General features: G+C 35.3%; 1 protein-coding gene across 1 annotated transcript; it reads right to left on the bottom strand.

The window, feature by feature from the left end:
* Positions 1–62: 62 nt before the first annotated feature.
* Positions 63–23,250, bottom strand: LOC111063651 (collagen alpha-1(III) chain-like). Its single transcript, XM_039432138.1, has 4 exons — positions 23,022–23,250; positions 6,238–6,285; positions 4,041–4,081; positions 63–3,023 (listed from the first exon to the last, which is right to left on the bottom strand). The coding sequence occupies exons 1-4, from the start codon at positions 23,026–23,028 to the stop codon at positions 672–674; spliced, it is 2,448 nt and encodes an 815-aa protein (XP_039288072.1). The 5' UTR covers positions 23,029–23,250; the 3' UTR covers positions 63–671.

Here is a 23,250-nt window from a genome sequence, read left to right as displayed (position 1 = left end):
TATAGTAGGCTAGTTATGAATAGAATTTTACCAGAGGATTATTTAGAAAGTAGACACGTCTTAAAAAATACAAATTTCATTTAATATTATGGCAACTTTACAATAATTATCGGTATAAAAAGTATAAAATATTATTATAAATATTACATCTAACATGGTAACTTACAAAGGTAAAGTTTCCAATTGAGATGACCAGGATATAGGTTAGTGGTAAATTCAACACTTGCTATTAAATGTTGATTCATTACTGGTAGTCTGAACAATTCACAAGATACAAAACGAATAAATTCTATATCCTGATCAATTGGAATGTATTAGACGTCTAATATTTACATTGTCTACCATATTCAAAGTCATTCATCCACATTTATTTCCAGAACTTGAAGATATATATAATTATAGTTTGACAATTTTATTTGAGCTCATCTAGATTCATCCACTGAATATACAATATTGATATAGCGATGTTCATCTCTTCGAGTACAAATCATAAATTGAAGATGCAGAGCCAAATTTTTTATAATTTGTATTATGAACCAAGTGTCTTTGTGTTACAGTTATAACAAAGTCATATCTTCTTCATCAACAGTGTTCAACTACACGTTGATGCTAGTAAACCAACTTATTCAAATTAATTTTTGTTCTCTGAGGCCTATTTTTTCTTGAGAATACTATCTTCTTATGGGTGGAAGATACTCCCTATTGGGAGGAGAGCCTGAGGGGATACCTGGGAAACCTGAAGCAGGTCCTTGAGGTCTTTGACTTGGATAGCCTGAATCATCTGAGCCTGAACCTGGGAAGCCTGGACCACTGGGTCGACCAGGGAACCCTGTACTTGTTCCAGGACCAAAGCCTTGTGGTTTATCACTGGGATAACCCTCATCAAATGGGGTGTCAGCAGCTGGACTTTGTATTCCTGGACCTTGTGGACTTGATCCTGGGAAAGATGTGGATGGACCTTGTGGGCGGGAAGGTGCTCCAAAACTTGAAGATGGACCCTGGGGTCCCTGCTGACCTCCAAAGCTAGCTGAAGGACCTTGTGGTCCCTGTTGACCTCCAAAACTAGCAGATGGACCTTGTGGTCCCTGCTGACCTCCAAAACTGGCAGATGGGCCTTGTGGACCCTGCTGACCTCCAAAACTGGCAGATGGACCTTGAGGTCCCTGCTGACCACCAAAGCTGGCAGATGGACCTTGTGGACCCTGCTGACCTCCATAACTGGCAGATGGGCCTTGTGGACCCTGTTGACCTCCAAAGCTGGCAGATGGACCTTGTGGTCCTTGCTGACCTCCGAAACTGGCAGATGGTCCTTGAGGACCCTGTTGACCTCCAAAACTTGCTGATGGACCTTGTGGGCCTTGTTGACCTCCAAAACTTGCTGATGGACCTTGTGGGCCTTGTTGACCTCCAAAACTTGCTGATGGACCTTGTGGGCCTTGCTGACCTCCAAAGCTTGCTGATGGACCTTGTGGGCCTTGCTGACCTCCAAAAGAAGCACTGGGACCTTGTGGGCCTTGCTGACCTCCAAATGAAGCACTGGGACCGGATGGACCTTGTTGACCACCTTGCTGACTGCCCTTGATTGAGTAATCATACAGTTTCTCATTTAAGTTGAACAAGCTTGGTGCAGTATCACATTCAAATTGATTCCACCATACACAAACAAAATGTTGCTGATGGAATATGGTACCATTGGGACACAGAAAATCATAGGTTATATTGTTAGCACATATGTGGAATACTTGACATCTAGCCTCAACGTCAGCATAATAACCAGGTAAAGGTTGATTCTGGCATTTGAATGACGTCTGTGGGATCTCTGAGAAAATGGGGTAGTCTGTTCCTGGTTCACCTGGAATAGCTGAGTAGTCACCTCCATCATAGCTTCCATCATCTTCAGAGCCAGAACTCTGTCCTGGTCCAGAGAAGCTGCCACCTTGACCTCCTCCAAATCCTCCTTGAGAAGTGCTTGGACCCTGTCCACCAGCATTGCCTCCTTGGAAACTGCTAGGTCCCTGACCTCCTGCACCACCACCTCCAAAAGCACTTGGGCTTTGTCCTCCTCCAAATCCTCCTTGAGATGCGCTTGGACCCTGTCCACCAGCATTTCCTCCTTGAAAGCTACTTGGTCCTTGACTGCCAGCAGTGCCACCTTGGAAGCTACTAGGTCCAATACTTCCTGCATTGCCACCCTGGAAACTACTTGGTCCTTGCCCAGCTGGAGAACCTCCTGGAAATCCACCGGAAGATCCTCCTTGGAAGCCTCCTGGTCCTTGTGCTCCACCTGCAGGACCTACTGGACCTTGTGAGCCTGGTCCACTGCCTGGATAACCTGAACTTTCTGGTCCACCTGGTTGGTAAACATCTTGTTGATTTCCAGGGAAGCCTCCTTGAGATCCTGGACGACCTGTACTGCTCTGTCCTGGGAATCCTGGGCCACCTGTTGGATATCCTTGCGTGCTTGGGTAACCACCAACTCCTGGTCCATTAGGTTGACTTGAAGGTCCAGAAGGATAGCCTCCTTGTCCACTTGATCCAGGAGCTCCTGAAGGATAGCCTTGTGATGATCCAGGTGAGCCCCCCTGGCTTGATGATGGACCGAAACTTCCTCCTGGAGATCCTGGTCTACCAGAGGGGTATCCTTGCGATCCTCCAGAAAATCCATCACTCCCAATACTGCCAGGCTGCCCAGTTACTCCAGGTCTACCTGAGGGATATCCTTGACTAACACCACCAGGGTATCCTCCTGCAGGACCTGATGGTGATTCATCCGAGAGTGGACCAGATGGGAAACTTCCAGTTGTGGAAGGTCGACCTGTTGAGTAGCTTGGTCCCTGGGTGGAAGAACCAGGAAATCCACTTGGTCTTGCTGGAGTGGAGGATCCTGGGAAGCTTTCACCAGGCTTAGGATACTGATAGCCACCTCCTGGGCTTCCTGGAGTTCCAGGTGATGTTCCAGGTCTACTTCCAGGACCACTGGGTAGTGGATTCTTGGGTCGGTCATAGTTGTAGCCATTCTGAGCCTAGAAAACAATAATACAAATTTTAAGTATGAATTGATCACAAATTTTGCAGTGGATTACAAACTAGAGATGAACTAACATTGTATTGTTTTTTCATAATATGTACTACAATAGAATGAGTTGTCTAGAAAAAGAAGAAGAAAATGGTACCCTCCTCTCTTTTACTTTTTTCCAATATATTGTTTACAAACATGACATACCCTATTCCTAAGTTCTTATAATTTATATTCTCCAGCTTCAGCCACCATTAGTCATGAAAATCGATTGAAGCACCTCAATTGTGCTCAAATCATGATGAATTATTGTAAGTTAAGCCTTGTGTTGATTTTGAAAGTTTAAAGATATCAGATTAATGAAATAAAAAGATTAAGAAATTTTCAAAATGTTCATTTTATATGAATAATTACCACAATATCAACTTCTCAACTACACAAAAAGTGAAAAGAATCAGATTAAGATTATAAGGGCTCAGCTATATATTATATGTTTCAAGATTATAAGGACTCAGATTATTGGAGATCAATATCATTATGAAGAATTTCTACAGATTAATGAGTTTCTTTTTTTAGAATGTCCACTGGAAATCTCACACTGATACTGGAGTAATGTTAATCAAGCTATTTCATTTTCAGTTGAGGATGACATTCCAATAACCTTCTAGTGAATGAAATTTACATAAACTATTCATAGGCGAATGAAAATAAGAATACCATCCAACATTTGAATGATCTTATTTCAATTCAAACTGAATTGTAGATACAAAAATTCCTTATCCTTATTCATCAATTTACAAATATACAAATCACACAATAATAGAGAAATAAGAACAAGCTCAGCCCTAACTGTTTCTTTCTTAAATTCCCTAATATTTTCGAAAAATAATAATTTAATTTCTTCCTGCGGGTGCCCATAATTTAACCTTGACAAACAGTGATAATCTCATCATTCGAGCAACAATAGTGTTATTGTTTTGATATGTGAAATCACACCAAATGTTGGCTCGCATTGTTTACTTACATGTGCCGGAGTCAATGATCCAAGTAGAAGCGCTACTGCACCTGTGGAAGAATGAGAAACAGACATTTTAATAGAAGTGTTTTACAGTTTGATGTTATTCAACTAGATTCTGAATTTTAACACTTAGCAGTAACCTACGGTAATTCATGTGATCAAGCGAAACGTTAGTTTGATACATGCAATTTTGGTATTCCGATCAATTTCACAATAGTGTGATAATTTCAACTCCAATTTAGAAAATTAACCCCAAAATCATATCCTATAACAGATTAATAGACAATTATCATTTGTCTATAATTTATCCAGTGTCTATTATTCATTTTGGATCGAGTGAAAGTGTTACACCTTGAATATATTTTGGTTACACCTTGAAAATAATGAACCAAGGTCAGAATGCATCATAATGATAAAATAGAACAATTTATTTGAAAATTAGAAGCCTAAGCTGAAGAATACTCTAACAATGTTCGTGGTTAATTGTGACTATAGTTGACAGGTGAAAGTTTTGATCTTATTCAAATAGAACATGAACGAATATTGATTACAAGGGTTTAAATATCAAATTATTTTATTGATTACAGAGTTGAATAATAATTATAATGATTGGATTGGTTATGATAGTATATATTCAAAGAGAATTTTATACGTCGTATGAAGACTAGACATATTAAAATATATTTGTCACCAATGCTCTCTGCAGAGAATCAATTAATGAGATTAATTACGTTCTACGATTTTAAGCCTGCAGAAGCAGTTTCAATTCTGCTAGTAGACAATGATTCTTCATCATGATGTCACGAGGTTTGACCTTGAGTTTTTTTTCGGTCAGCACAAGACTCATCAGCTGATCAGGTCGATCAGCTGACTCACTTGTCACGATCAGCTGACAGTCATTACCCCTGTATTTTAACGGCTAGACAGCCCACCGAAATTTTCGGTATTTTCCACGACACTTTCAAATGACTTGGAAGTCTTATTTCCATTTCAGTTCGATGAGATCAAGCTTGTCCAGTATAAGGGCTAAGCCACATGAAGCGTTTTGTACTGGCGGCTGACGAGACGGCATGGCTGGAAGCTCTCTGATTGGCTGATTATCGGCTGATTCCCGAACGCCAACCTAATCAGCTGGTAATCATGCAATATTGGAATACTTCCTGACATGCCGACTCGGCCAAAAATGCATGAAAAAACTTCATGTGGCTTGGTCCTAATATTTCCAGTTCCTATTTTGTACAGAATTGAACAGAATTCTTCAGACTATTTTGATTTTACTGTTAGTAAAAATGTTAATCAGTTCCATGTTTATAAACTGAATATTCTATGAACAATTCTCATGCAGAACTTCCGGTTCTATTGGTTATCACTCGATGAAGTATTCCGTTCTTCTAACATTGAACAATCTCCCAATTAAAATAATTCATAATTCCCACATCAACTTAGATTAATCATAGTTAAATTTATTCTACATACGGTATTAACTTCAATACCACCTTAAATCAAGAGCTGATTTACGTCAGGTTCAGAATTCCGTCAATTCGAATCCTGTAATGTTGTGATGCCTGACAGTTTCTTGTTCTTATTTTGAATGAGTTCCTTTTTCTGTAAAATAAATCAAAACTGAGGGCCAAGCCACATGAATCGTTTTCCAGGCGTTTTCAGACGTGTCGGCAGGGCAGGAAGCTCTCCGATCAGCTGATTGGGTTGGCGTTCGGGAATCAGCCAATCGGAGAGCTTCCTGCTCCTTCGATTTGTATGAAAACAACTGAAAACCCCTTGTGTGGCTTGGCTCTTATTCATGAATGAAACTTTTCAACAATACTTAAAAATAGTTCATAAATCCAACAAACTTCCTCCTGCAATGCTTCTCCACTTCCCAATATAATTTTAAAGCATAATCAGAATTCAACATTATTTGTTGCATGTTTTGTGTTGTTTTCGACACACTCAAACAATGTTTTTATCCCTTACTAAATAATTGTTGCAAGGATGATGCATGCAAATATACTATCATATCAATTCCCTTCATATTTTATTATCTCATATCATAATAGTACAATTGAATACCACGATAAATGACTCATGAGTCATGGCCAATTCAAAGCAGCTCAATAAAATGAAATAAAATTATAGTTTGATCCATAATACTCCAGTTCTAGAATACATAATGTATTCTAGGTACATTGGTTTCATCACTCACACGTGGTTATTGGTAGCCATCTCATGCTGGTAATCTCGTGGTTTCGCCCTGTGGAATAAAAAACTCTATTAATTCCCTTCAATAGTTTAATCGAAGTACAATATAATATAACAATAGATTATTTTATTAGTTAATTATAAACTAGCAGGTAAACCGTGCTTCACAAGTAGTGTCTTTTTAAAAATTCGCCCTTCCGAGATCTTGAGTAATAATTTAAAATAGGCCTTTAACCATCCTCGGTAAATTAAGAATCTATATGCAAAATGTCAAGTTAATCAGTCCATGCAGGTAGTTCAGACGTGATGATGAGTTATTCGTGAATTTCCAATCCAGTGAGTGTATAAGTCAATTCTTTCCATTGATAGATTATACATTAAATAGAACCACGATAAAATGGTGAACATATCATATTTGTTGATGTCTGTTGTGTTGTAGAAAGATCTGAGGATTAGTTCTGAGATGCAGAGACTGAATATTTGGGGTAAACACGAGATGATAATAATTTATTAACTCAATTTTCATAGCATTTCAATCAACATGCCAAATTTCAAACGTGGGGTCAAGGATTTCAATCAATAATAAATAAAGGAGAGTTCAAATTTTTATTATCTCAGTTATCGAATGCAAAGAATATTGATAAATGAATGATGATTTGTACTTCTGACAGAGCATAATACAACTTTGAAGAGAACAATATACAATAACGTTAAGCAAAAGAGAACAATAGACTATAATATTGAACAAATAATATTGAGAACAATACAACTCATAGATAAGTCTATCATAGATATTGATTATATTATTAATGATATATGAATAATAAAAGCCGCGTTTTAGGCTGTCATGATAGGCCTACACAGTATCATATCAGACATGAAACCAGTATGTAGCCTGGTTGGCTCATACAATGACGAACTATATTCATTCATATCTAGGAACTCAGAAATAGGAATTTTGAAATTTTGTTTGGAGTTTCGTAAAATATGATCACAGTGTATGAACTAATTTTGAAATCCATGTAGTAGTCCATCTACACAGCCAAACATCATCCAAACTGTTCCAAAAGCATTCAACTGCTCTACTCTAGTTGTGTTATCAGTGCTGATCTCCTAGTTAAACGGACAATGGCTATGAAGTAAATAGAGAAGTCACAGGTCAGTGGAGAATTAATGAATGCAAGCAGGTCACTTTGTTAATGACTGTGATAAACGTGCCATTGTTCAAGTGTGAACAGGGCAATGCATTTTTGCATAAATTATTATTATAACTGAGCACGTGTCCATACACCAATAATGGCGGCAAAACTCTTTGGAGTTGAAACGTCGCGGAAAATAAGGGTTTCTCTAGTAGGCCTATCTGAATTGGACATTCTACACAATGTTATTGAATTCTTCACAAAGTTTATTTATAGTGTATTTTAGCATTATATAGTATTATTTAGCATATTGTATGATGATGAATTTGAACATATCTCTAGCAAATGAGATGTAGGAGAAAAAGAATTACAAAGAAGATGTGAAGGCTGAGGTACTCTTGAAACTAGACATATTTTGTAGACCTAACTACCTTTTTGATTTCAAACTCTTCCAGATGACATAGTTTCATGTACTTGTACAGTCTTCTAACAATTATTAGGTTATTTTAAGAAGGTAATCTAATCAAATTGTTCTTCAATAACCCATGTCAGAGGCATTTACTAAAAAAAAAAAAAAAACATTTACAATATGGAAAAATTCCGTTACATACTTGGATCATTTCCCTTAAACTATCGTGTAGCATCACACTCTAGAGTCTATGTGTCGGGATGCATTTATTATAGACTCTACATATAGTATTTTGTAATATGTTAGTGTCAAGAATCAATGGAATATGATCTAAATCAAAGACCTTAAAGATGCATAGACTCACATGCAGCGCTAGTGTCGTACTTGGAATTGAAATCGGCCATTGAGGGGGCAACCTATAAGATTATAACATACCAGTGCCTTTGTAATCTATAATATTACAAATCTATGGATATAATATCTCGTTCTAAATACCCCAATGGCGGCCTTCAATTTCAAGTAAGAGCTATCATTGGGAAGGCATAGGCATTGTGGGTCTATATCTCTTTGAGGTATTTGATTTAAATCATCCTTGAACGTTTTTGTATACAGAAACTCAACAATCTTTACTTTCAATAACAGATGATATGTGAAGATTACATAAGATGCAACATTTGTGAATTTGTTTCATGGTCTCAGTTAAATACTGTACGTCTCCTGTTTTTTTTCTCTTCAAGTGTCAGTGGACGCTCACCTTAGCCACACGTTGGGAATGGGAAACTGACCGACAAACAGTTGTTGGGTTAGGTTGGGAAAATGAGCAGCCAACTGTTGATAAAAATCTTGTGTGAAGTGTGAGTTGGCCCTGACTTGAGCAATAGTCCAGTTAATGAATTAGAATCAATTGTCGGCGATAGAAAACACCCACCCACCTTGCTCAACAAGCGACAAGCGTTGCTTAAAGCATCTCTAGCTCTGGCAACCTTCTTGTTTCAGACAGTGGTCAGCAATTAACTGGCTAATTTGCCGAACAATGGCCGTGAATCAACGCCAAATTAGCTGCTGCAATATTTTTGTTCAATTTGATATAGTCGGCGCATATAGCGCAATATGTTATTATAATAGCTGCCTTGTTCTTTGTTCAATTCTGTATGAATGGGACTGCGTTAATTGGGTTCAACTGCAATACGGTATGTGTGAAGAAAAATTGTTGCAAATTCCATTTCAGTTTCAATTATCACCCATTGACCGCCTCTGAAAGGGGTGTGAGGATTGAATAACGATCCTGACGCAAATTTTTATTAGTTATGCTTTCTTTGTATCAATATTAATGTGCTGCTGGATAAGCGTGAAACAATCCTAAATTGATCTTTTGTACTGTGAATTGTGAACTGTAAATAAATTGTGTATATTTGTACTTGTGTGTATTATTTTGAGACAAAATAAACTCGATTTGAAATTTGGATACCAGAGGCATGGATCTGAAATTTATTATTCTAGCCTACTCTGTCGAGCTATCATTTGTCCAAGTTTCAATTATAGAAATTTTATGTGATATTATATTTATGTATGTGAAATACAATATGATATTCCATGTAAAATTATAGAATTTCATTTAAATTAGATGTAAATGCTAAACTGTACAAAGTCCTATGATGATAAACTCAAAGTAATTGATAAAACATACACGAAACAGCAATTTAAGGAGTTAACAGTACAAGTAAATAGTAAGGAGTAACTAGTATTAGTAAAATTTACTAATTTAGTAAATTTAGTAAATTTTGTTCATTTCTTTGTCATCTCTAGTTCTAGATTTCCATTGCGTCATCGATCTTTACATCTTTCTTGTTTGTTTCACCTGACATCTACATCTATCGTTTCTCCTTCATATTCGATATAACAAGTAATCAACAATAATTAATGGTTTACGATAAGGACATCCGGCGTGTCATATACTCCTTTTGGACGGGAGACCGTTAGAGTGAAGCTCGTACTAATTAATTATTTGTGATGAGCCCCAGAGTCACTTCATGGTGGCTATTGAAACCTTAAGAGTGTGGCTATAGGAAGGTTCATTCAATTCAAGCTGAACCTGAAGCTTCACTCATCTCCTTCATCAGCTTTTATATTTTCTCTATATCCACTCACAGCTCAAGAGCTGAAGATGTGGACATCCATCAGAAAAACAAATGAGAGGATCGTCAAATTATTTACTGAATTGTTGATAAATGATCTATCGTAATATCACCCAATACGAATATGAACAAACACTATAATAATTCTGTAAATACGAGAAAACAGCCTAGCCCGCTCCTCTCCCATGAGCGATTAAGGTGCTGGGCTCTGACCCCACATATACATATACGTTATTTGTAATTCAATTTGTTGGAGACTGGAAAATTTAGAGAGGGAATCGAGATGTTTTCATGATAGAGGAAAGGAATGAGAAGAGAGTGTAATGTTGATGGGATTTGATGGGATGCAGTGAGTAAGAAGATGAGGGATTGAAAGAAGTGAAAAGAAGCCAAACATAATCTACTTTTTATCAAAATTATTTTTTAGCATGTCATTCATTATCAACATTTGGGAATAGAATAGTTTTTGGCCAAGCCTGTTTTTTCGTTATATTTTATATTTTCGCAATCAAATTTATTTGATCTGTAAATAATATGTAACCACAAATATACAACATAATAAATGAGAATGATATAGAAAATAATAAAAAAGATTCAAAACAGGATGAATTGAAGCAAAAAAAAAAACCCTGAAATTATGACTCTGAAGGATATGGAGAAAAGAAATAGAAGAAGGATTGATCAAATTAGAGAAATTATTTTTTAATCAGTAGATTATGAATTCAGAAAGAAAGAAGATGAGTGTTAGGAATATGAAAGAGTAACTTGAAGAAAAGAGGGAACCCAAAATGATGCATCTGAAGAAGAGAGATAAATAACGAAAAAAGGAGGAAAAGAAGAAAAATTGGATAGCAAGAGTGTAATGTTGTCGAGTGTAATAACCCGTCGGAGACGTCTATTAGGAGATGCGCAGACATGTTCGAGGTTATTCACGTTTCACGTTGTTCTACTGACAGAAAATGCAATTGCAGACAGATAGTCACCCACACAGCCACACTTATACAAACATTAACACCCGCTTCGTAGCTATAAAGGTTATCACTGTTGCCCAAACTGCCGTAATAGCAGACCAAGGACTAAGAATGCTCATTATCCACTCATCATCATAATATACTCTGGCACGGCAGTTTAGATTGTGTCTAAAAAAAAATTGTCTTTGCTCAATACTTTTAATTCGATTGCAAGAGGTTGCATGATCAAATTATGAAAATTATGTTGGAAATAATAGGTCATTGTTGGTTGATTTCAGAAATACTTGAATTTAAACAACTTGTGTATTTTCTATAATGATACTTCTTCGAATAAGTGCATTGGGTTACACGATTGATATGTCATAGACTGGAGGTGAAAATCTATTATTTTCTACTCAGCCACAATTATTAAATAGGATAGAATGGATGCAGCAAATCAATCAATTGATCACAAATCTTGAAGGGTCCAGATAGATAGAGCTCTTCATGAGAAGAATAGAATAGAGAATAATGAAGTTTCTATTTGATGACTGATTAGGTTTGGACAGTAATTTCCACTCTACCACTAAAACACGAAGAGTAGAAAATTAATGTAATTCATTCATTTGTGAATATTGTTGCTACTTTATCTGAAACATTTTTTTTGGGAAGTGTCAGTTCAAAAATTAATTGAAATAATATGATTCTGATACTTATGACTAGCTGCATTCAAAGATTAGTCAATCAACAATAACGTTGGTTAAGAATGCTCGAAATGAATTCCTCAAAATTATAAAAGTATCTAATGGGTAGTAGCTTCGCTGGTATTGGCTTACTTCAGTCAATTAGAGAGCAGATGCTTTAGCCAATAGGAAGCCGGTATTATACTTCTCAACGCTCTTCATTCAAAATTCGATTTTGGTTGAAATGTTGATTGTCAGAGTGTCCTTTGATTGCTGTAATTGCTATTACTTCATTCGTAGGTGTTTACTGAAATCACTTGCGGATTGCTCACAATATTATTCCAAAGTGAATTTATGTCTGTTTTGCAGTTGATTGGAAATTTACAATTCCTCTGCTGCTGTGTTCAACAGCCTCGTTGTAGGAATTACGTTTTATATCATGCAACTCTAGTTGATGAATATAGAACAACTATTGTATATTTCTTTTGAAGACTTATTTTTTCTCCAGAGAACTCTAATTTCAAAGTCTTTCTTCAACTTCATTGAATGGCGTATGTTTAGATGTTTTATCATCGGTCAAAGATCAATTCCTCATCGATATCATAGAAGAACTTCAGTACAGTTATGCTTCAGTATAATTTTACCACTTATCTCCACTATTCTTACAGAATTAAATTCATTCATTGCAAAGTCAAACACTGAACTGATGGAGTTAGAATAAGTAGGTTGTGTCAATTTCTCTGCTTTTCGCAATAAGACTGCAACAGATCAAAGAAGACTGCAGACGCTCATTTAAAATTGACAGTTTCGTGAAGAATCACAATAAACTCTACCTTTTCAAGACACCGAATCCAATTACAGATCTCGAAATCAACTTTGATACCGCCATTGTTATTCCATTCCTCGTAACAATCCATCATTACATGAAGTTTCGTCACTGATCACGTTTGAAGTTCTCTCAAATAACTTGTTCAACTACTTGAAACTTGAAAAAAATGAATAGCCGGTACGTGTTTATTAGTTTCGGTTAACACATTGCTTGAAAATACTTTTCATCAGTTACATAAACTACTAGTCAATTATTATTATAGGTAGGCTACGTGTGTAATGGATCCACCCGCCATTATTATAAATTTGAATAGCGATGAAAAACACATTATTGTACAGTATCAACATTTATTTGAAGCTTATGCAAAACTGGTTGTTAGCATTGTTACCGGTCATGAAGTCTTTAAAATCTACTTTCAAATTGCGTAATTTGAGCAGTATTGTGAAGATGATTACATTCTGAGCTCAAACATATCACGAAACACTCAGATGAATTATGGATGATTATCAGAATATAAGTGCGATTGACTTCACGGATAGATAAGTGAGTAGACTTTATGTAGGGCAGGGTAACAAATTATCAAATGTGGGATGAAGCTGGGCCTATCTCTGTCCTAGGCCGACTGGTGAGTTATGATTCATCTCAAGTTTAATGGGTCAAGTGAAGTGAATAAGTATATCTTATCACAAAAATAAGAGGGTCAATCAATATACTCTGAACTGGGAGATGACATGCATTTGAAATTGACAAAAATATAAATTTGAAAAGTAGAATAATTTTTCAAATGTGGGATTTTTTAAGTGCAAATCGAACAAATGAAATGTGTTTCCAATGTTGTTTATAAACAACATAGAACCTGAAGATAGAGAACACAATCATGACCAAGAAGTGATTTATAGTATTGATTGATTGAAATTGCAGAATAGCCTACTGTATAATTTTATTGCATCATTGACCTGAAATTCAAAAATATTATGAATTGAATCACCATCCATCTCATAGAGATTAGTCTTGTAGAGAACAGAAAGTTGTTATGAATATTGTATTCTACCAGTATAACGATTCAAAAAATTGCACTTCATCTCACTTATTTAGGAATAGATCACTTATTCCAGCATAATAACTGCAATATAACTCTATCACTTTCTTGATAATTGTGTATACGACAAAAAGAAAAAATATTGTAATTGAATGATATGGACTTTGAAATATATCAGGTTCTAAAGCATTTTCCTTGCGATAACTGCTTGCTCGCCAATTTCATTTTTCAGTTCTTCTCTACCCATATAATATAAGGGAAGTGATAGCTGTTGTTTTCTCTTTATTCAGTATGTCTTCACCATTCACAAATTAACTAAACTTCATCCTATTTTAATTTCAAATTATTTTCAAACTCCTTTATCAAATTAGCTCTTCCACTTATTTTCCAATCCACTTCCTCTCTATTTGATGACGCTCACTCGAAATTTGATTAGAATCGATCCTAGAGCATAAATAAAATTGTCTTGTATAAAATTGAGCTATCGGAGTGATATTCAAGTGATATTGTCACTATTATCACTGCGAGATTTACAATAATTCAATCTTTAGTTGAATGAGATCACAACTTCCATAGTAAAAGACATTCTTGGCACACTATTAGCAAATACCATAGAGGAATCAAATAGTTCTTCTTTGTTTTCAGCATAGAGAAGAGATACCATCTTTTCAATCTCATCATAAACTGTCTTATGCTATCTCTGCTCTATTCTATTAGTCTGGCTGGATATATTTCATGAAGATATTGAGGTACTAGACACTAGAGGTATCTCATTTCAAGTCGTTCTTCATCACAGTCGTTTCATCTTGGATTCTGGAACGTTTGGATTGCTGGGCAGTTAGTGTTACACTCGGGTGCTAACATTGGTATCCTTGAGCGCTGTTGAAGGATGCAGGAGAGATTCGAATCTAGGCTCGTGTTCCGTTTAGCAAACAATAGACGCTGCATAGCAAACACTCAGATCAAAAGGAAGAGTCTTCTAACGTTTTTTAATAGAGCTGATGTTTCGACTCCGTTCGCCGCAATTGTACTCATTAAACGCTTTATGAGTGTCAGAAATCGATTAAGGCCCATTAATATTGAACTGTTGGGTAATGGATTGGTTGATGAGGCCAGATTGCTTAGGGAATGTATCTTGTACTCATGTTTCTTGATCAGGAATTCCACATCCCTGTTAATTCACGAATCATTAACCTAAACTAGCAAAGACTACTAAGAATACTAGTTTTTCAATCCTAGATGAAATATGGCTATCAAACTATCAATATACCGATACATAGTCAAGATATGTGAAGCTCATTACATTCAAAGAAATTATAATCGCGTGATCAGTGGATATGATAGTTATTGATGAAAGGAGTAATAAACTATTATTATTTACGAAGGCACATGGACCTCAAATTCAAAAAAATCTTGAAGATGGGATTCTCAGCAACAAATGAAGCTGTAAGGGAAACATTTCATCTTGGAATTCACGAGACCTATCAGATCTGATAATCACACATGGAGCTAATTGAAGTTGTATAGGATATTCTAGTGCGTATTTTACAGCTAAAATCTTTTGCTCTAGAAAGAATAAATAGGCATTTTTTGACTATTGAGCTTGATGATTGATGAAGCCTTCTATTGAGCTCAGTGAGTAGGTTTAAGACCAGTGAATGTTACTCAGGATAGATATCATCGAGTTCACATACGATCGATTAATTTACAGATCAATCAATATTTTAACTAAAGTTCAATGCAAATGCTTTCTCAACGTCCCAAATAATGGAAATTTTGAAAAACAGTAAGTCTTACTAGATAGATGTTTTTGTTGGTACAGATTCCTCTGGTTTATGAACTGGATACCTCTGGTTATACGAGAGCTGGTTATACTGTTGGAACTCATACTAGAATTCCTATAACATAATGTATGATATCAGTCTATAGTTACTCACTAAGGCACTTGAAACTTCTTCTAGAATCGAATCTCAAAGACATCTTTCTGCCACAGGGTAGACATTTCTAGGGTAACTAAGAATATCTAACATATAGGTGTGATATTATAATGAGAGTAATACTTTATTCAATGATTTCTTCAAACTCAAGACGTTTCAATCAAAGATTCATAATTTTCTATCTATTTTCCAAAAAGTTTTAAAGTGCAACCCTCACTAGTGTTAAAGGGGATAATAAGTTTGAATTATGTAATTTAAATTCAATTGTATCGATTAATTTCACATTCATATACATTCTAACTGCCTGTGCTAATACAATAATTATTGAAAGCGTTAGTATTATTCTCTTTCTGCTCGAATACATCGTGATGTCTGCAAGTTAAATTGATGTAGAATCTACGAAACAGTGAATTCCTTTCGAGGTGAAACTACTTAGACACCTAATAACATTGTAGCACCGCTTAATAAATCCATTTCAACTTCCATCTAACAAGTGTAGTCCTATGAAAACAACCGATTGCTTTTTGTTAGTGTTGTTTGTATGCACGATTCATATTTCATAATAATTTTGTGTGAGCCATCATGGAGAGGCTGGAAGAAATGCCGTGATAATGGATGTGGGATGGATGACAATGGAAAGGCTACCGGTTAACGCGAAACAATTGCCATGAAATGTCATCGTTTCATCCAGAGAGAGAGAGAAACAGAAAGAAAGAGAGAGTGAGTGAGAGAGAGAAAGAGGATGAGGAGCTGAGCTGCCGTTTAGCTCTGAATGTTGTAACTGTGTTTGTTTAGTCATGTGTGTGTTTCTTCCATGTTTATGGCGTGTGTAGATGTAGTTTGACGCCGATGGTTATGAGTATTGTTTGACAATTAAGAAGGAAATGGAGAATGAAAAGGTGAAGAAGAGGGAGGATGAAAAGAAGCAAGAAAAGAAGCTGAATAAAAGAAAAATAAGGAGGAGAGGAAAAGATGAGGAAAATAAGAGAAGACAAGAAAATCAAGAGGATAAAGAATAGAAAATATACTGAATATTTGACAGATTCTCTCATTATTCGCGATCGATGATGAATCCTGCACTAATTTTTGTCACTAATGGTTTTATTGAACTGGTTTTCTATGAATCTCGACTTGAAATCATTTGATCTGTTTGTGGCAATAAATCCATTATTATCATAATATGAGTGTAGAAAAAATTTGAGGAAGAGCATGAAGACGAGCAGTTTGAGCTAAAAACATATGAATATAAGGTGGAGCAGAGGAGGAGATGGGAGGCCAGTCCCACAAGATGTCAAATTATTATCAATCAATAAACTTGATTATGGAGAAATAAAAAAGGAGAGAAGAACAAATGAGTAAGAGCACGTGAGTGGAGGAAATAGAAAAAGTAAAAGAATAGAGTAGAAGAAAAACTATAAGTGGAATTCAATCAAGGAGGAGAAAAATTTCAGACACAAATTTCGAGACAGAGGTGTAGAGGAGAGAGAGAGATCAAGGGAAGTGTGATAGTATGACGGAGAAATAGCCTATGTTCTAAATAATCATCATGATAGGAGGAAGACAAAAAAAAAACATACAGTACAAACTAGGGAGGACAAACGTACGAATTTGGAAAAGAGTATGATAGAAATATATTACAGACAATAATTGATTATGAAAGAGGAAGAAGAGGAGAATTATTTAAGATGATGAACAGAACTTTGCTGTTAATAACAATAAAGTAAATCCTGGTGACACGTGATGATTATAGCTTTTTTGGACTGTCATACATGTAAATTATTTAGTGATACTTCTAAGTTGATTACGTGACGCATTTTAGATTATGAGTTTTATAAAACTAAACGTGGATAATTAGAATTAATAATTGAAAAAATAAAAAAAGGAAGAATAAAGAAATTCATAATTGAAAAAGGTGACATGAGAAAGATGAATGACGTTGTCAAGGTAGTAGAAATGGATACTTAAAACGCGGAAGAAAAAGAGAATAGAATACAAAATAACTGGGAAAGAAGCTACAACAAGTAGAACAGGACGAAAATTAATATTTATTAGTTGCCTACTTTATTAACGTTAGTATTTTTCTCCCGAAAGGTAGCAGAATGATGAACATGAGAAGTTGATTATGATTAATAGAACGTTTATGATGGTAATATACTGTTGATAACTCGCATGTTGATGATTTTCTCGTTGCTGCTGAGTAGGCCTACCCAGTCACACATCACATCACATGCGAATGTTTATAAACGTATGTGAGCACGCCATTCAAATGGGCTATAACTGTACGCAATTCTAAAATGGTAAAAGTCTTGTTTGTTCCGTCTTCTGTGGAGAACATTGTCTGTTATTGTCACGGGTACCTTTCACTGCGCCCCTTTCATACTTTCTGCACTTTTGTCCATCATAGATTGTGTTTTGGCGAGTTCACACCTTTTGATAGTGAAGTGCAGTGTGACTCATCCTCACTTGCTCGAGTTTTCAGCTCGCCCGGTCCTGAATGACATTGAATTCATTGAATTCATACGCTCGAATCTTCAGCTTGCCCAGTTCTGAGTGACATTGAAGTCACAGTTATTAGAGACTCAAGTCAAGTGACATATCAGCCCATCCTCATTGTCTCAATGTCCCCGCATCTGTGCTGATGTTAGTCGCCAAGTTTCCCTTGAAGTATTTTGTGTCAAATTTTGTTTGGGGAAATTTCATGGTTACTTTCTCATCCTTTTCACTAATCAGCTTTGTTGTTCGATATTCAATGCCGACTTTTGTCAAGATTAGAAGTCAAGTTCAACATTTCAATGATTTTTTCGTCTCTTCATCGCTTTCTCCTCATACCCTTCTTTTCCATATATTAATTAAAGAGATAGCTTGTCGGTTCAATAGATTCAATTTTCTGAGAATTCAGTGTTCTCCAATATTAGAATACTTTAGTTTCAAACTCTCTAGTATGACTCGTACGTTGTTACCCCCTCTTTCCCTGTAACATATTGTCCAGTCTCCTCTGTTTTCAATCTTATCATGACATATTGTCCACAGTCTTCTCTGTTTTCAATCTTATCATGACATATTGTCCACAGTCTTCTCTGTTTTCAATCTTATCTTGACATATTGTACACAGTCTCCTCTGTTTTCAATCTTATCATGACAAATTGTCCACAGTCTTCTCTTTTTTCAATCTTATCATGACATATTGTCCACAGTATTCTCTGTTTTCAATCTTATCATCACATATTGTCCACAGTCTTCTCTGTTTTCAATCTTATCTTGACATATTGTCCACAGTCTTCTCTGTTTTCAATCTTATCTTGACATATTGTCCACAGTCTTCTCTGTTTTCAATCTTATCATGTTGCTGTTCTGCTGAAACCTGTGATTATAGTGACTAAAATGATTCCTGAAAATGAACTTGAAAAAATGTGAACTAATATGGAATAATATCATACTTGTTCCAAGATCTTTTGAAGGGAAATATTGTATATTGAATAGTCTCCCTTCGTCTTTGACATTTGAAATTTAACCATTTCAGGATATTATCGCTTATAAGGGAGCAATGAAATGAAGCAAATAAAATGCATTACAGTTGTGTTGAGTGTGATGTGGTACTTTTCCATAAGTACCAACATTGGAATAGAATACGGATTCTATGAAGGATAAATATCTATAATAACAATATTATACAATACTATATAAACAGAACTTGGATTCGTAGCTTCACCAGCCACATATTCAACTGGTTTTCTCCATGAAAATGAATTGTCTGCCCTAATGCTCCAGTTCTCAAACTCCTCATTTATTCTCTGGTCCACATTATAATTACACGTGAAAGAATCTGTTTCATCTTTTTAACAGAAGTACACTTAGTTCTACCTCTTTAGACTGAAGTGGATGCACATCCAGGCGCTAAGCTACAATCAAAACTCACTGACCTTACAAAGAAGTGAACAATTCATACGATGGTTTACATTCAGATTCAGTATGCAAAGGAAGACGAAGGAAGTGCACTCTTGTATCTGCATTGCCGATCGCCCAATTAACGACTATCTGTCAGCTTAGGTGGGCTGGGGTTTTGATTGAGTGGCGGGAGGGGGGAGGATGCTCTCCGGAAGAGTTGGCGCGAGAATTGAATGTGCAAGGTGATGTGGTTCACAGTACTATTTACAATCTGTTATTAGTCCGAGTGATTGCGGAAGGTCATGTTCAGTGCATCCATTTACACCCTATTACAACTTCCAGTTGAACGGCTGGCACATGTGAACAATTAGGCGGCTAATGTTTGATACAGAATTTGAAACAACAAAAATGTTCCTACAATTTTTGCAAGAGTTTTCTGAATTTTGAATTCCTATTCTATTCTATGTTAATTTATTAATGGAAGATTTTGATATGAATTTATTCTCCAATCAGAACGATTCGAGATTTTTTGGGTTGTTATATTCCTTGCTTTTATTATTCTACTAGCAGGTCACCCGTGCTCCGCAAGGGTCTAATTATTATTAATAAGGGTCTAATCTTGACCAACTAAAATCTTGAAGAATTTAAAATGAGCCTATAACCAGAGAAAACTACTACAACTACTTACTGCTGTATTCTGTGCTATAACCATCCGCGGTAAATTGTGAATCTATATGCGAAATTTCAAGTTTATCTCGTACGTTTATGAGTCAATTATTTCCTTCATCATATTATATACAGTAATGATGATTCACTACTTTTCGTGGATCGTTCTGTATTCTTGGTAATTTACATAACTGATATTGATTTATTCCTCATATAAATGTTGTGACTCTACAAAAAGATTCAATATTAGATCGTAAATTATTGTTATTATAGATATTTACCCTTCATAAAATCCGTATTCTATTTCAATATTCAACCTTTGTTAGTTTTGCCTTTATTCACAATCATTCACATCACTGGAAGTGGATAATTCGACTAAAACCTACTTCCAAAAGATTGGAATCGATATTGATAACAATACTGCTGTTATTTCAAGAGAAATTGATAGAATGTTTTGCTATCAATGACCAATGTTATCAATGTTTGATATCGATGATCATTGATATCATTCAGAAATGAATGAATATCAGGAATGATATCGATGATTTGAATCATATTCATGAAGTAATTGCAAGTTGATAGTTTACATGTTGGATAAGTAGGTAGTGGGAGATGAAGTAGTCTTGAAGGTACTGTGAACTTGGAAAAATTGTTGATTAGAAGATAGTTGATTGATTATAGTTGTGAGAGATTTAATTTCAGAGTTGATATTGGTTTGGTGACAATCTAAATTTAATACAGGATTTCATCAATAAGGAAAGTTGAATATGGATGAAAAATGAATATTTTATAATAGGTTCTAAACTCATAACTTTCAAATATTGCTTGATTCTACAAACATTTTGAAAAATCGTTTCTGTAGAAGCTGAATAAACTGAAATGAATAGAGTAGCTAGTGGTAGCTGGTGGAGTTAGAAACAGAACTAGTGTGAATAATTTAGAAGTTTTACTTAATAATTAGATTATTATCTATTTGGAACTGAGCAGTAAATATAAGTAACTCAGATTAGAGGATTTTTCCAGTGCACTTTACGTTCATTAGCAAATTGAATTTGTTACTACTCCCAGAAGAAATTACAATGAGGGTTGGTTTGTCCACCCAATCACTATCTCACTATCTAAATTAAATCTTGTGATTATAATAACAAGGTTATCGAACTTCTCCAACAAAAATAGCATTCATTTTTCGGAAGCAATATTTGAATATCTTTAACTTGAAATATTATATGAATTTGAAATTTATAGGTTTATTATGATTCAATATAATTTTGTGTAATGACAACATGATTTCAAGTCCATCCTGCCCCTTCCACTGCTTACTATTTCCTAAAAAACTAGATTTCCTCATATTACTCAAATTAATTACTCTACAGTCCTTTTTCATTTCTGGAATTATATACTCACAATATATTCTCAGGAGTGTAAACTTCATTCAAGATTACGCCAATCTCAATTTGGAGGAAATTTCGTCATATTTAATAACTGTTTAGTGTATGTTTTCATGGATAGAATGAACTGTTCATAGGAAAAGGTGCACTTCACAATGTTGTTAACAATAGTAAATAGAAAGTTTGATTCTTGATGATTGGAAATAATCAATGATTACTCTGCATATTCCTAACATTTTTGACGATCTCTGACAGTAACAAGCTCATGGGCAGAATAAACCAACCAAGAAATAAACACTTGATATATTTGATGCTATTCAGATATTATATTTGGCTGAGATTATATATTTAATGATGAGAAAATCTGAGAGATTATTTATTCAACTTATTTGAAGGTACAATTACGAATCAAAAGAATATGATCGGAAAAAAACAACAGTATTATGTGGAAGTTGAATGAAAAGGAGTGGGATAACAAGGAGTTAACAGGATAACAGTTTGAGAGTTCGAGCTTTAAGCTACTAAGAAGTTAGTCACTGTGTTATTGAGAATCTCTCGAAGTTTCGGTTCTATGGGAAGTTTTCACTGCATTAAGCAGTAGTAGCTGAATGATAGATGAATAAGATAGTTAATTAGAACTCTTCAATGATTGATGAACAGTATTAGAGCTTGAGCTTTAGATAATTATTAGCCAAAGTATCCAATCACTCAAAGTGCGTTCTGCTATTGTACAATTTTCTGAAGTAATTTGCAAGCCTCAAAACTTTATTAAGATTTATCAAGCATAATATAATTTCATTTTTCATTTAATAAATCATTCAGAATTACTCAACTTTCCCAAAAGTACAATATCATGGCAGGTTTAGGAGAATCTACTGTACTTGTAATGTTAATGTTCTTATAATATTGTCACTCATCAACTCAGAATACTATAAGCTCAACTCAAAATACTCATATAGGATATTCATAAAAAATAGTTCTAAATTTAAGCTTGAATTGGAAAGTTTGAGTTATAAGTCAAAAACAGAAACTCTATATTATTGAGAGGACTCCCTGAAATAGTTTCTATCACTAAGATTTCTTTAAGGTTGGTTGGACTCACTGTCTCAATTAAATCTCGTGATTGCAGAAACGAGGTTATCGAAATTCTCCTATCCTAATACAAAAGTTACATCCATTATCCGGAAGCCATATTTGAACCTTTTGAACTGTTGCTTTGTTTTGCACTAGCCACATTTACCCTTGAATATAGAACGTAATATGATATGTTTTTATTAGAGATACTGTAAGATACTCGGCAAATGAATAAAATGTAGAATAAAATTAATGAGACTCGTATGAGCTGTTTCACTAAGGGCTGTTTTCTTTTCATAAGTCACATGCTTACTACAATATTGGAAAATGTACAGTGGTATAATATAATATATTTCATGCACCCTGCAATATTACACTAATATTATATGTTTAAAAATTGAAGAGATACTGTAAGATACACTACCAAATGAATTTAAAATGTAGACTAATATGAATGAGACTCGTAAAACTGTATGAGCTGTTTTACTAAGGACTATTCTCTTTTCACAAGTCACATGCACCCTGCAATATTGGAAGTAATTTACAGTAGTATAATATATCTCAGGATTCAATGAAGAAACACTAGAAAAATATGGATGAAACTTGTATCACTGTATGAGACACATCCAGATAATAATGGAATCACCCACTGACCTTGCATTAGTAAGTTAGTTTCCAGTTAGAAGATGTCGAGTGTCCTCCCGATGTATAGGATGATGGCACTTGACGTTGAGGGTACAAAACACACACTAAACAAGGCACCCTGCTGTGCGCAGCTTATAAGTCGCGCCAATTGAATTCGGGAGTCGGAAGGGATAAGATGGACAACCCTCGGATTAGACGCTGAGGCTCATCTCCCTTCCATGGATGCTCAAGAAGAGGC

This window comes from Nilaparvata lugens, chromosome 7 (assembly GCF_014356525.2).
Source record: "Nilaparvata lugens isolate BPH chromosome 7, ASM1435652v1, whole genome shotgun sequence".
NCBI lineage: Eukaryota > Metazoa > Arthropoda > Insecta > Hemiptera > Delphacidae > Nilaparvata > Nilaparvata lugens.
Note: the sequence above shows the minus strand (reverse complement) of the source record. Positions and strands in the feature narration are given on the sequence as shown.

Excerpts from the sequence above, each read along its gene's own strand:
- LOC111063651 (XM_039432138.1), bottom strand. Across the intron at positions 4,082-6,237 it reads ATGGCTACCAATAACCACGT|GTGCAGTAGCGCTTCTACTT; the intron begins GTGAGTGATGAA and ends ATTCTTCCACAG. Across the intron at positions 3,024-4,040 it reads GATCATTGACTCCGGCACAT|GCTCAGAATGGCTACAACTA; the intron begins GTAAGTAAACAA and ends ATTGTTTTCTAG.